Genomic DNA, 13,900 nt, shown 5'->3' with positions numbered 1-13,900 from the left:
TCACATAGTTCCTTGTAATCCTGTCCCTTGTTTCATAACCAGGTTGTAGGGAATTTATGCTTTCTGAGAAGAGCTCCCTACCCTTTGAAGATTTTTTTTTAAGGCTTTTTCTATGAGGATACTGTTTTCACTATTGAGTAAGAGAGTAATTGAAGATTATTATATCAGTGAGGTCTAAATATGCAATAATGTCATTTAAAAATTAACACATCATTCTGTTCAGTTCAGTTGCTCAGTCATGTCCGACTCTTTGTGACCCCGTGGACTGCAGCACCCCAGGCTTCCCTGTCCATCACCAGCTCCCGGAGCTTGCGCAAACTCATGTCCATCGAGTCGGTGATGCCATCCAACCATCTCATCCTCTGTTTTCCCCTTCTCCTTCTGCTTTCAATCTTTGCCAGCATCAGGGTATTTTGCAGTGAGTCAGTTCTTACCATCAGGTGGCCAAAGTATTGGAGCTTCAGCTTTAGCATCAGTCCTTCCAATGAGTTTTCATTACTGATTTCCTTTAGGATTGACACATCATTAGAACACCACAAAAATCCTTGCTGCAGACAATGGTTGGGAAAAACAAAAACAATTGATGGCAAAAGTTTAAGATGAAGCATAGTATTTACATAATGTCAATCAATCTCCTGTAAGATATTGATTACAGCAGGAAAAACAGTAGCTTTACTATGGAGAAACTCTTAGGCACCACCTCAATCAAGAAGTCGAGATCAAGCACCAGTAAAAAGATCTCTTAATGTAATGTAACCCTGGATGCAATGCATGGAGATGGGCACATCACTGCTGTGGTATCCTTCCCTATAACGTTGGATAGTGTCCATCCAACCATAAGAAACATCCAACAGGCCCAAACCGCATGCCATTATACCAAACATCTGACCAGTGTTCTTTGGGGGTGTTGAGGTCATCAGAGGCAAAGCAAGACTGAGGAACTGTCACAGATTAGAGGAGACAAGAAAGCTGTGACAACTACATGCGGCATAGGATCCGGGGCTAGATCCTGTGAGAAGTAAAGTCTAACTCAGAGGCCGCAAGTCTCTGTGCTGTAGCATTGTTACTTAGCAGTTTTCACAATTGTGCTGTGATCATCTAAGGTGTGGACATGAGGGTACGCTGAGTGAAGTATATGCAGGAACCTTCTTCTGTTTTTGCCCCCTTCTGTAAGTCTGAAATGATTACATAAGACAGAGCTGGAGAAAAAAGAACTTTTATTTTGTAATGTATCAACACTCTGCAATAGCTTAGCATTCAGCCACTCTCTTCAGCATGTATCCTCCACACGTATTTTTTATATTTTAGCTCTACTGAGTCATTTGTGGTTGATTAGCTCCTTTGGGGAGTGAGGGGGAGTAACACAATTTTTGTGTGTATTATAAAATATTTATGACCAACGTAACAACTGGCTGTGTACCCACCCCCCAACTTTTAAAAATATGACAGTGCAGTGAAGTCCCCCGCATTGCATTCTTTTATGACATTCTGCCCCTCTGTTCCTCATTTACCACCCACACATAACTGCCACCACTTACAGTTAATCAATAGAGCTTACTGTTTACCAGTCCTATTTCAGTGTTTTGCCCTTTTCCAAACTGACATAAATTGCATTGTGCTGTATCATATCTACAACTTGCTTTTTTGGCCCCACTTTATGTCTGATTCATTCTTTTTCATCACTGTATAGATTTCCAACTTATGAATACACAATACATATTTGTCTTTTCTCCAGCGGGCAGACATATTGGGAGTATTTTTGGTTTGGGGTTTTGTTTTCAGCATGGTTATTCATTTTAAGAAGTATTTCCTCAGGTCAAAAGAGATCTCTACGTTTTCTGAACTCCAGTAACACTGCCCACCGCTTTTAGCTCAGCGTTTGCGACCTTTCAGTACACTTCTTTTTCTTTTCTCCTGTAGCAGGTAGATAGCTGGGAGATGGCTTCTTGAGGATCTCATTCTCCGAGATGGACATTATTGGAAAAATAAGAATTTCATTTTGTTGACTGAACAAGTAAATACTTAATGAATTAAACATGGTCTACAAACAGATGTTGGGCATATTTGTGTTTATTTTCTTAGTTGTTGTATGGTGTTGTGTCTTGGGGACTTTTCTTGTTAGATTTATGCAGTGTCAGAAACTGGTCACTGAGTTTGAAATGTGGAGCATAAATCAGCTTAAAACTTCAAGAAATCATGTGCTAGGTCTGCAGGCAACACAGGTACAGGTGTGTGTGTGTGTGTGTGGTGTGTGCACGTATGTGCGCATGTGTGTTTGTGTATATTTAACTTTGAAGGAGAAAGTTTGACAAAATTAGCAATTTAATCTGCACTTTGGCGTTACAAAGCAGGAGGGAGTTTGCTAGTTTATATTATGGCAGAACTCTTGCTTTTGTGTATCATTTTTGTTAGAAAGTTAATATTTAATGTTGATCATTTTGTATGTGTGCCCAGAATGGAATTGCCCAAATTAGTTCTTTGTCTCTAAAATTCTTTTATTTGAATGTTCGTCTTGCTCCATGAAAACACAGAGCAGGTTTTATAGCTCTCTTGCCCACCTTACTTGATTTCTTCAGCAGCTTTGGCAGAGATAAGCTGTGCTAGTATTGTCCATATTTTACGGTGAGGAAGGAGCACTGGATTGGAAGCCGGCAGAGGTTGTTTGCTCAGGGACCCTAAACAGAACCAGAAACCAGATCTTTCCTGGCTCTGTCCAGAGATGCCAGTTTCATTGCATACACTAAGCAAAAATATTAAGACATTTTTATTTTGCTGGCATTTGAATACTTGGTTCAGTAACATGATGCCAATCTGACCGTTCCCCATAGTGATGCAGGGAGTCCCTCATCACTGTTAGTGGCTCTTTCTAACTGCCTTTTTACTGCCCTCTTTGTTAGAAGGGTTCTGAGAAAAGCTGAAACCAAACCTTACGAAAGAGCATGTCCTGACTAGTATGTGTTCTAAAGGAAAGAAAAGCCTTGTAAGTGGAACTGATAGGAAGGCGTGACACAACCGAAAGTTAAAATAATCTGAGGAGACAAATGACTTTTTGATAGCTCGAGACCTGTAGAAGAATTAAAACCTCTCAGCGGATAGACTGGTGCAGTTGATCACTCACATTGCAGTGTTTAAAAAGGCAGAAGCAGTACACTTAGAATATTGTCTTCATGTCAGAAATGCACCTCGTGCTTGAAAATGATAAAAAATTACAATCGATCCTTACAACTGTTCTGTTCATCTTTATTGATCAGGTGCAAGAAAGATAAATCGCAGCCCAAATAAGATTATAGTAAATGTTAGCATCGTCGGGGACTCTAGGTTGATAGAGAGCCATTCATCATCTCAAATGGTGACCTGTCCATTGCTCCAGCCATCCTGAGCCGGCTGTCTAATCACATACCTATTGATTTTATCTACATCCAGCAAACCTGGATGTGACTGTCATTGGGCAACCCAGATTGTTAAATGCAAAGGGGTCACTGGGTGTGAAGAGGATTTCACTTTCATTTTCTCACCAACCAACAATGATGTATTAAAAAATAAACCACCCCAAGTCATGCATGTGAAACCTGAGTGAATAGAGAACGAAGGGACACAATAGACCACTGCATTGCATTGTGTTCTTTTGTACCGCAATGCATTTTGCAGGATATTTCATGGAGTCTGAAGGCTCATCGGGTCATTTAGGCCACCCCCTGCAGTAAGACAGGTTTCACAGTAGCTAGTCAGAATGGATCGTTTTTAATATTGCTGCCCCAGGAAAGGCATTACTTGGCTCTTACAACTTGATTTATATTGCTTATGTGTTCATTCATGTAATAGTGGAAACATTTTTTAATAAAAATTACCTAAATCTGCCCCCTTGTTCTTACTGATTAATTTGTTATAAATGTTGATGCTCTTGTGGTCGTATGGAGATGATAGAACAAATTGTACTTGGTAAAGAATCCATCTTGAGGACAAATATACAGTGTAAAAAGAAATGATCCTTTAATATCCTAGGTGGAACACTGGAATGATAGGAAAATATGGAATATGGTGTGTGAATTTCACATTTCATCTCAAGTGCTCTTTGGTCTTGCAGTGGTAGATTCCAAATACGGGAGATCAAAATAGTCTTTCAGAACTACGTTAGGAATTTTTTCAGAAGGTTCAAATATTGATGACTTACATGAATGTTTAGTCTGTGATTACAATGTGTATGCCAACAATGATACCATTATTAAATATATAATCTTACATGTTATTTTAAGTATTCCTGTCACCATGCAAGAAATCTTCCTCCTTCTGCTGGAGCGGCAGACACAAGATTTTATGTAGTTTTTGAAATTGTAAGTCTTGCACACATGTTGTCCTCTTGAGTAGTGAGAACTCTGCTATCTCTTTATCCACAGAGCTCAGAGTTCTACAAAGTTACCACCGAGCAATACCAGAAAGCTGCTGAGGAGGTGGAAGCAAAGTTCAAGTAAGTCTTTAATAGTATTATCATTATGTACCCTTCCCGACAAGACGAAAGCATGCCTTTACCACTCTTTGGCACGTACGTTAGCCCTCTGGAATACTTGGAAGTGTGTTTGGACCAATATTGCTATCATGGAATTCCAGTGCAAGGGACAGGCCTCTGATGAAAGTATGTTGCAACTCCATTTTATGAACTCTGGCGAACTTGAAAGCAATGGTGGTGGTGTTTTCATTTGGAATATGATTTTAGTAGGATACCCCTGATTATGAAGGGGATGTTAAATTGTTGCCTCTAACAGTAGAAACACAGAGATCATTTACTTTCATATAATAAAATGATGGAGATGTCCAAATTTGGGTATCTGTCTTTCTCCCATTTAAGCTGTTTTTATTGCTTTACGTGTACCTTGAAAACATTTAAATCACAGAACTTTCCCTTGCCCTTGATTATGAAGGTGATGTTAAATTGCTCCCTGTATTAATCCTTGGGATGATTAAATGAGTGTTCTGTAATTGATGGATCAGAGTGTCCCTGACCCATAGCCCTGTGCTTTCCCTTTGCTTTCAGTACTCACATTAGGTAAGAAAACATTCAGAATTTTCCTGAGTGTATAGATACTTCTGCTGTGTAACCACTGTTAGTCGCACATGTGCAAATTAGTGAAGCACAGAAAGGTGTTGTGACAGGTTTAGTCAAAAGATTGTATTAGGCTCTGACCTCCTTCCTTGGCATGTTTATAAGCATTTGATAAAATGATTAAACCCTAGGGTAGAATGTTATTACTTTCTGCCGTAGTGTAATTTGTGTGGTAATGGATATTGGTGTTATTTTAATGTTGATTTAAAATATTTTTTAGAAAAAGTATGATTTAAGGTATATTTAAATAGATAGAACCCTCCAGTCTTCCTTAGTGAAATTATCTCTTTAGGAGCAGACAGGAAAGACCTTCTAAAAATGAGCCATAAATCTCACTCTTAAAGGTTAATGTGCTATCTTCAGAATGTAGATATAGAATTGGATAGATTTTGATTTTCAAAGACACTCTCCATATGTATTCTTAAAGTTGGGTTTTTATCTTTCCCACGAATGGCAAAGCAGTGTTTTTCAAGCCTTTCGTCTCTGTACTGTGAGAACCTTTCACTTGGCACCCCGGATCTGTCTTCTTTGTAAGGTTGAAGCTATACAAATAAGTAAAATTTAAGATAAATCAAAGGAGATCCATTCTGACCAGGATGATCTATGAAGTCATAAAGAAGATGGCATTTTAGTTGAGGCTTGAAGAAGAGTATCGAGTAGTCAGGAGGGAAAGGTGTTCAAAAGGAAAACCATGCCCCGGAGTTGGTGGCTGACAAACTAGTTAAGATCAGTGGTTTGTTGCAGGGAGACTAGTGCAAGGTAAGGTGGAGAAGCTTGTAGGGGCTTTCGTTACCTGCTGAACTAAGAAGCTGCTCTTCATTTAGCCGTAAGTCATAGTCTTCCAGGTGGTGCAGCAGTAGGGCATCCACCTGCCAAGGCAGGAGACACAAGAGACTCAAGTTGAGTCCCTCGGTCAGGAAGATCCCCCGGAGGAGGAAATGGCAACTCACTCCAGTATTCCTGATTGAGAAATCTCATGGACAGAGGAGCCTGGCAAGCTACAGTCCATGGGGTTACAAAGAGCTGGACACGATTGAGCGCACACACACAAGTTACACACACATTGAAGATGTTTGGCCAGGTGAGTACTCTGAGTTCTGTGGTCCTTTAGTAATAATAAACTGACAGTTAACGCGAGGTTTGATTGGAGGCATGGAAAAGAAAAATAAAAAGCCAGAAATACCAGATGAGAAGTCTCTGGCAAGTGAAAGAAAAGAGATGGATGCAAAAGTCACTGAGAGATTAGATGTGAATTAGTGATTAATTGGTGTACTGGTTTGCTAGGGCTGCCACAGACTGAGTGGCTTAAACGACAAAAGTTGATTTTCTCACAGTTGGGGAGTCTGGAAGTTCAGGGTCAAGATGTAAGCAGGGTTGGTTTCTCCAGGGGCTTTTCTTCTTGGCTTACACGTGACTCTCTTTACATGGTCTTCCCTCTCTCCATCTGTGTCCTCATCTCCTCTTATAAATCACATTGGATTAGGATCTACCCTGATGATGATTTCATTTCACCTTACCTCTTTAAAAAATCCTCTGTCCACATTCACTCTCTAAAGCACCAGGCATTAGGATTTCAACACACAAATTTTGGGGGAGATGCATTTCAGCCCACAGCAAACACTTGGATAGAAGGGATAAAGGAGAAACAGAAATATGAACTTAGTATGTTGGAAAGAAGATTGGCGGAAGCTGAATTTCACAAACAAGTCTGATTTTAGATGAAAAGACTCTCTCTTCTGAAGCCACACCCAGCTGCCATGTCATGGCCCTGGAAAGCATATAATCCGGCCTGGACTGGCCTACTGCAGAATGAGAGCCTGCGTGGAGCACAGAGGGAAGTCGTGACGACTGACCTTCTCCACAATGGCGTGGATCTGTAGGGTGTACTTGGTTTTAAGCAGAGCCTCAACAGCTATGGGGTCGCACAGGGTCGAACACGACTGATGCGACTTAGCAGCAGCAGCAGCAACAGCATCATCCTCTTTTATCTTTAGAAGGTGGTGTTCTTGATCAGCTCCTACTCTGATCCGATGTAGTAGACAGTTTAACCTTCCCCAGAGCAAACTGTGGCCCTTGTACTCAGCTTCTAGGAGTAATCTCTAAATCCTTGGAATTTCCCAAGTGAAAGAAATGTCTTCTTATTCATAACGGACCCCTTAGGCCATGTGGTATCAGCCCAGTGCCAAAGACTGAAGTCAGCCACATGAGCAGTCAGGCCAGCTTGTGCGACGAGGCCCCAGTGAAACTCTGGACACGGAGATGGGGTGAGCAGCTCTAGCTGATGCTGCTCTACATTTGTCACATACACTGATACCAGGAGGGCTGTCCCTCCTGGAGGCAGTGGGAACTTTGCATTGGGAACCCTCTCAGACTTTGTCCTGTGTTTCTCTTCTTCTGGCTGACTCTCTGTAGCACTTCCCATAATGAGCCATAGTTCTGAGTTTTATAGCTTTAGTGAGTTCTGTGAATCCTTTATCGAATTTTCAAAGCTTAGGGTAGTTTGGGAACCCCCTTGAACTTGCAGTTGATACCAGAAGTTAGGATAGTCTTGCGGACCCTGCCCTCAGACTTTGTGGTTTGGCCAACTCCAGTGCAAACAAAAATTCAGGAACGTCCGGAGCTGGCTCTTCAGAAAGTGGTTTTCTTTATGTCATGTTTTTCAGCCACTTCCTGCTAGGCTGAACTCCTAGAATACGGTATTTTGATTGGCAGCTTCATGCCAAGGAAATGATAGTGCTTCAGCAGCATGAGATGTTTACCACCTTTGAGGGCACAGAGATTCCTCAGTGGAATTGTGTTTCTCCTCAGAACCTTGGGGACTTCAGAGAATCATGATGTCCGCAGTCTTTGGCAGGACAGTGTACTGTATCCTTTCCATTGCAGAGCTGGACTCAGCTGACCCTCCTAGACAGCACACCCTGGAGGACTTTGAGGAGGGTTTCATTAATTTCATCTGATGGAAGGATTCTTTTGGGTACACCTTCATTACACGAGATGGAAGCTTCTTAAAATGCAATTTCAAGGGCACTGTTACACGCCTGATGGGGGTGGAGGGCTCCATACAAAACCACAGTAAAGAGAAAGAATAATGAACGCTCAGAGCATTTGGGGCCACATGTGACGAATACCAGTACACTGGTGCATCCTTCAGGACAGCTGATGGAATTGTCTTAGGGATGTTTAAATATTAACTCACACTTCAGTCCCTCACTGTATAGTATGGCAGCAAACCATGAAAACACTTGAGAGCCAATGGAATCCCACTCCCCACTCTCCCCACTTTGTTTTATTAGCACATCATTCATTCATAGTGCTTCTATGAAACCTGCCCTCAGCTGTGTTCTCAGTATATAGCCATGAAGGAGACAGGTGGGTCTTACCGGCATGAAACTTAGAAGCTCATCATAGGAGAGCAGGTGGAAGACAGAATTTTAATAACCCAAAGCTTCCAAAAAAATCCAGAGTGAGTGCTACTGTGGTGAGATAATTGCATCCCTAATAAACATGAAGTTATTAAAAATTATTTATCATTTTTTCAATGGAAATTAAGTAATTTGGGATCAAGAATGTGTGTTTACTTTCATGCAAGAACTTCCCCCCCAAAAAAGCTTTAAAATTAGCTATAAAACTGAAATCACTGGGTAAACTCACTGATGTGTATACACACACACACACACACACCTATATCTAGCTTCTGTTCTAAAGATACACCTTTTCAGCTCAGCTGAAATGGTCATTGTAAGTACCCCTTACCACCTTTATCACCCTTTGTTATTATCTGTTAAATAGAGCAAATTATGGTGTTAGTTCTGGGTTAGTTTTCTGGCAGTAATACCATGTTGTAGTTCTGTTAATGAAAATTATGTTCAGTATTAATCCTTGTAGTCTACCTTATAGATAATTAAGCAAAATATTATATTAATTGTTATATTGATAGTGCTTATTAGCACAGACAGGTCTAGCACAAAGTAAATTGCTTAATTAACTATTAGATTTTTTTTTCTTTTTATTATATATTGTTACTTTTATATTAGTATTTTATTGTTATATCCAACTCATGTTGTAAAACTCTGCACCATTGGAGAAATTTCTATATCTAGTTCCAGACACAATCGAGATGATGTTAAAATCTCCCGGGAACTTCCCTGGCGGTCCAGTGGCTAAGACTCTGCACCTCCACTTTAGGCAGCACAGTCTCCATCCGTAGTCTGGGAACTAAGATCCCCACATGCCATGGGGCAGGGCCAGAAAAATTTTTTTAAAATAACAAAAGAACAAACACACTGTAGGAACTTGTGGAGGTTTCTGTATTTGTTTTTAGAAAAAAACAAAGAACTCCCAAAAGAGCATTAGAGAGAGATCATAGCCATGGGAAGTTCATAGTCCAGCCGGGAGACGGCATGTAAAGCGCTTAAGACGGGACAGCCCAGTACGCGCTGTGTCAGAGCTCTCAGGATGGACAGACAGAATCAGGAGTGTGCAGACGGTGCTGCAGGGCTCTGTGTTAGGTCAGCATCAGAATCCAGTTGCCTTCAGTGGCTTGTTGTCAATATATCACACCTACAGAGAGGAAACGTTACCACAGTGTTATGTACACACAAGTTGTTTTTAAAATACAGAAACAAACATGAAACAAATGTGTAGAGCAATATCAAAGCAATGTGAGATATCGTAAAGGCAGTGTAAACCTCGGGAAGACAATGTAATAGCAAACAAACATTTCAGAGATGGCTGATCTTTCCGTCCCATGTTTTCCTTTAGATAATGGACTGGCCACTTCTACCTTCCATAACAACGTATATGGCAAGTGGCATAGATCTATTGAAAATACTTCTGGACTGATCTCATTAGAGGTGTAACTTTTTAGCTTGGCTTCAGTGTCTTTGAAGGATGAAGCACTCGTAAAGGAGTGTGATTCTGTGCGGTCGGATGTGAATGCTGGTAATGCTCCTTTGTGTGCCAGGCGTTAGCAAGGGTTTTCACTTTTATCCTTGAACGAAGTTGTTCAAACCTGACTTACAAATTTAGGCTCATGGAAGAAGCCTGGGTTATCCTTGTAACGTATTAAAAGATTAGTTACCCCGTGGAAGGAGTTTAGGTGATTCTGCAGAATGCTTTGCAAAAACTGTTCCAGATAAAATGGCTTTTTAAAGTATTATATAGTCAAATGTTTGCATCAATGTAAAATTCTTTTCACTTTAAAATGTCCTTGGTTTTATTAGGGTTTCACTTTGGCCATGCTGTTTAGTTTCTCTTTGGGATGTGTGATTTTAATAGCTACACTACGAATGAGTTAGTGAAGCTGAGGATGACATGCCCGTGGTATCAGCAGGTGTTTCTCGTGTTCTCTGTAATTACACATGTGGATTATGGACAGTTTTAAGCAAGTGTTTAAAGATCCTGCTTAATTGGCTGTAAAATAATTAAATAAGATTTTGACTGGCAAATTTATAATTCTGTTCGATGCATAAGCCAGTGGGCTTGAATGTCAATGTGACTTGAGTTTGGAAGTATTAGATTAATAGGACTAATTGTACTGCGGGGATACAGTTTACTCTGATTAATAGTCTTAGAGCTCTTCTAAAAGTTTCGCCGAGGAAATTTATGTTGCTTACATTCTGCTTAAACTTTTAATTAAAGCCTATTTCCAAAGTTTGAGATATTTAGCATCGCTGTGCCTCTTCCCATTTTTCCGAAAGTTGAACTCCTATAATTTTTCAGTGATGCCAGCTGCCTCATTGAGGAACTTGCCTTATCAAAAGGATTAAAATTATATACTGTCAGGCATGTATCTGTGTCTGCAGCTGACAGTTTCGCTGCACATCATCTCTAACACTTATTGATGTCTGCTTATAACCTACTTTCGTGCTGCGTGAATGGCTCTGATATACCACATGTACATGATAAATGTTTTACCTCTGATTCTCATTGATCAATTTCTAAATGATCAAATGGTTTATCTCAGTAAGACACTAATTCACATTGATCAAATTCTAAATGACCAAGTCAACTTGGTTTTCTGCTGAACACAAATTGTATTAAAACAACATTACTTGAACATGCTGGCTCTTCCAATGCAGGAGTTATGTTACCAGCAGTTACAGTATAACTAGAGTTATTGTATTATAAAGATGTCTCCTCCATAATGAAAAGTTTACACAAGAAGAGAAGAATGCAATATTACAGGAAGAACAAGACTTCGGGCAAGGATTGGGGCTTTTACTAACTAATTAAATTCCACATTTGTATTGGGCCTTCACCCCCCTCCTTTTTTTTTTTTAAATTTGAAGGGCTGTGAACAGGAAATACAGCAGCTGCAGTGGTGACATTTTATTCCCTACGATCCTTAGAGTCAAGCAATGCCTTGATTATTTTGTAAGAGACTTAGCAACGGAAGAGGTTAAATTCTAGAAAAAGTAAATATACCTGTACTCCTTGTATGTACACCTGGCTATAATTGCCTAGTTAGAAGTATAGCGTTGTGTGTTGTTCTTGTTTTTTTAAACATCAACTCACCTCTGTCATCTTCCACAGTGTTTCACGTTCCCACTAGAGTTTGTCTGATAGCAAATACCCACTTGTCTGAAACGTAGTCTTGATTACCTGGAACACCTCACTCCTCAGGCTGGTTATTTATTATATCTTTGTCTTGTGTTTTCCATCTCTAAAATGTAAATTTTAACTGCCATTCTCTTTAGGGCATTCAAGCTGAGAAGGTTTTAAAGTTGAAAAAGAAAAAAAAAAGTTATTATTGATCCTCATCTAAAAAATGGACCTAAGTAGCTATTTTACTTCGATCTAAGACGCCGCCTACCATGGGTATGGCAGCCCCTTCTGTCCTTCATCCGGGGATGTGAGGAGCGGAGCTGGCCACCGCAAGAAGCTGTGTCATTCTCTTCCCCCACATACCCCAAAATAGCAGACTAGTGCCAAGGCAAGTGAGACCTGCTTTGGAACACACCAGTGTTTGACTCTACTTCTTACGATGAGCTTGTAGAATTGCTTAGATTTCTAAGGAAACTAGGTGATTAAGGCCTTCTCCCCGCCTTTAGGATCGGATCCCTCCTAATCACATCTGTCTAGTTAGCTAGTTAGTTTCTTCTTCAAGTGGGAGCTCTATCCTTAGTCTACATGCTTAATTCTCTAAGGTAACGGAAGATTAAATGCCAAGAAACACTAACACCACTTGGGAGTTAGGTTTCCACCTGCATCAGTTCTGCATACATTTAATTATAATTGCCCATTTAGAAGTATAGGGTTGTTTGTTGTTTTTGTTGAGACATGACACCATAAAACTCCTGGAAGAGAGAGCACAGGCAAAACAGCCTACGGCATAAATTAACAGTGCTTTCCTAGGTCAGTTCCCCAGGCAATAGAAACAAAAGCAAACAGAAACAAATGGAACCCAAACTCACAAGGCCCTGCACAGCAAAGGGAACCACAAGCAAAGTGAAAAGACACCCCTCAGACTGGGAGGAAACACTCGCAAATGATGCAGCCAATAAGGGCTCAATCTCCAAAACACACAAACAGCTCATGCAGCCCAGTCTCAACTCAGGATGGGCAGAAGACCCAGACGGACACCTCTCCAAAGCAGACGCCCAGAAGGCTACCAGGCACATGAAAAGACGCTCAGCAGGGCCAGCCATCAGAGAAATGCAAATCCAAACCTCCGTGAGGCACTTCCTCACACCAGCCAGAATGGCCATTATCAAAATGTTCAAATACCAGATTCTGGAGAGATTGCTGAGAAAAGGGATACCGCCGCCCCCTATACGCATGCTGCTGGTGGGGATGCAGACTGGTACAGCCACTTTGAAAAACAAAGCACAGACTGTTGACCGTTCCTCACAGCTTTCCACTCAGTCCAGAAGCGTCTGCAGAAGGGGACAGGGCAGGGTGGCAAAGTGGATGAATATAGTACTAGAAGATGGAATATAGGAGTAAAAGGGCAGGACAGGGGTGTAAGCCCTAAGATGGTATTACCTATTTCACAAAACAATAGAAACTGCAGCCATTTCATGAACATGGGCAGTAGGTCTCCAGGTCTAGAGGGTCACAGTGGAAACCCCCTTATCATTTCAACAGTGTGTGTGAAGGAACCTCAAGCAGTGCTACAAGCCGGTGGAACCAGGTTGGCCACATCCTGCGTTCGATCCGTGACCTGGAATTCTCTTCCAGGCCTCAGCAGTGGCAACTGGGGCTTGTTTGGGTTACTCTAGGAATCTTTTTTCCTTTAATACAGTCCATTTATGTGTTGCATGGAAATTATCAAAACCAGTCTTGTTGCGGCCCTTAGGTTAGTGGTCACAAGCTCCTGAATTCATGATTTGTTCTGCATGAGATAACGAATCATTTTGTTTTTCCCCTACAGGAACATTAGCATTGAACTTTCTGCTTTAATCAATACAATCCATTAAGAATCTAGTGTTACTCTACATGGTTATATGAAATATTAATTGCGCACTGTTAGTTAGATAAATGAAGATTCTACCAAAATGATAGCTTGTTTCTTTCTTTGTATCATAATATTTAAATGAGAACATTTTATATTCTGAGATGCACGATATTTTAGAATTATTGATCCTTGCTTATTTGAGTAATTAGCTACACAGCTCATAGTTTCCTAAAGGTATTTCTAACTGGGATTACTAAGTTTTTTCCTGTTGCTGATTGCAGCAAGAGTTCATTTACTTTTTAAAGGATCCATTTGGAAATAATTTTTAAAAATTTTACTTTGATGTTTTCAAAGCTGAGAAATAGTTATTTTGCTTTTTGAGTGCCACTCCGCTACAGGTAGAA

General features: G+C 40.5%; 1 protein-coding gene across 2 annotated transcripts in view; it reads left to right on the top strand.

Annotated features, from left to right (window-relative positions):
• Positions 1–13,900, top strand: part of CHCHD3 (coiled-coil-helix-coiled-coil-helix domain containing 3) — a 293,253-nt gene that overhangs the window by 229,191 nt on the left and 50,162 nt on the right. For both annotated transcript variants that reach the window (XM_070788178.1, XM_019959100.2), the window contains one exon: positions 4,395–4,465. In XM_070788178.1, the coding sequence (XP_070644279.1) occupies positions 4,395–4,465 (71 nt within the window). The remainder of the gene's footprint in view (positions 1–4,394; positions 4,466–13,900) is intronic.

The sequence above is a fragment of the Bos indicus genome, chromosome 4, assembly GCF_029378745.1.
Source record: "Bos indicus isolate NIAB-ARS_2022 breed Sahiwal x Tharparkar chromosome 4, NIAB-ARS_B.indTharparkar_mat_pri_1.0, whole genome shotgun sequence".
Lineage (NCBI taxonomy): Eukaryota > Metazoa > Chordata > Mammalia > Artiodactyla > Bovidae > Bos > Bos indicus.
Note: the sequence above shows the minus strand (reverse complement) of the source record. Positions and strands in the feature narration are given on the sequence as shown.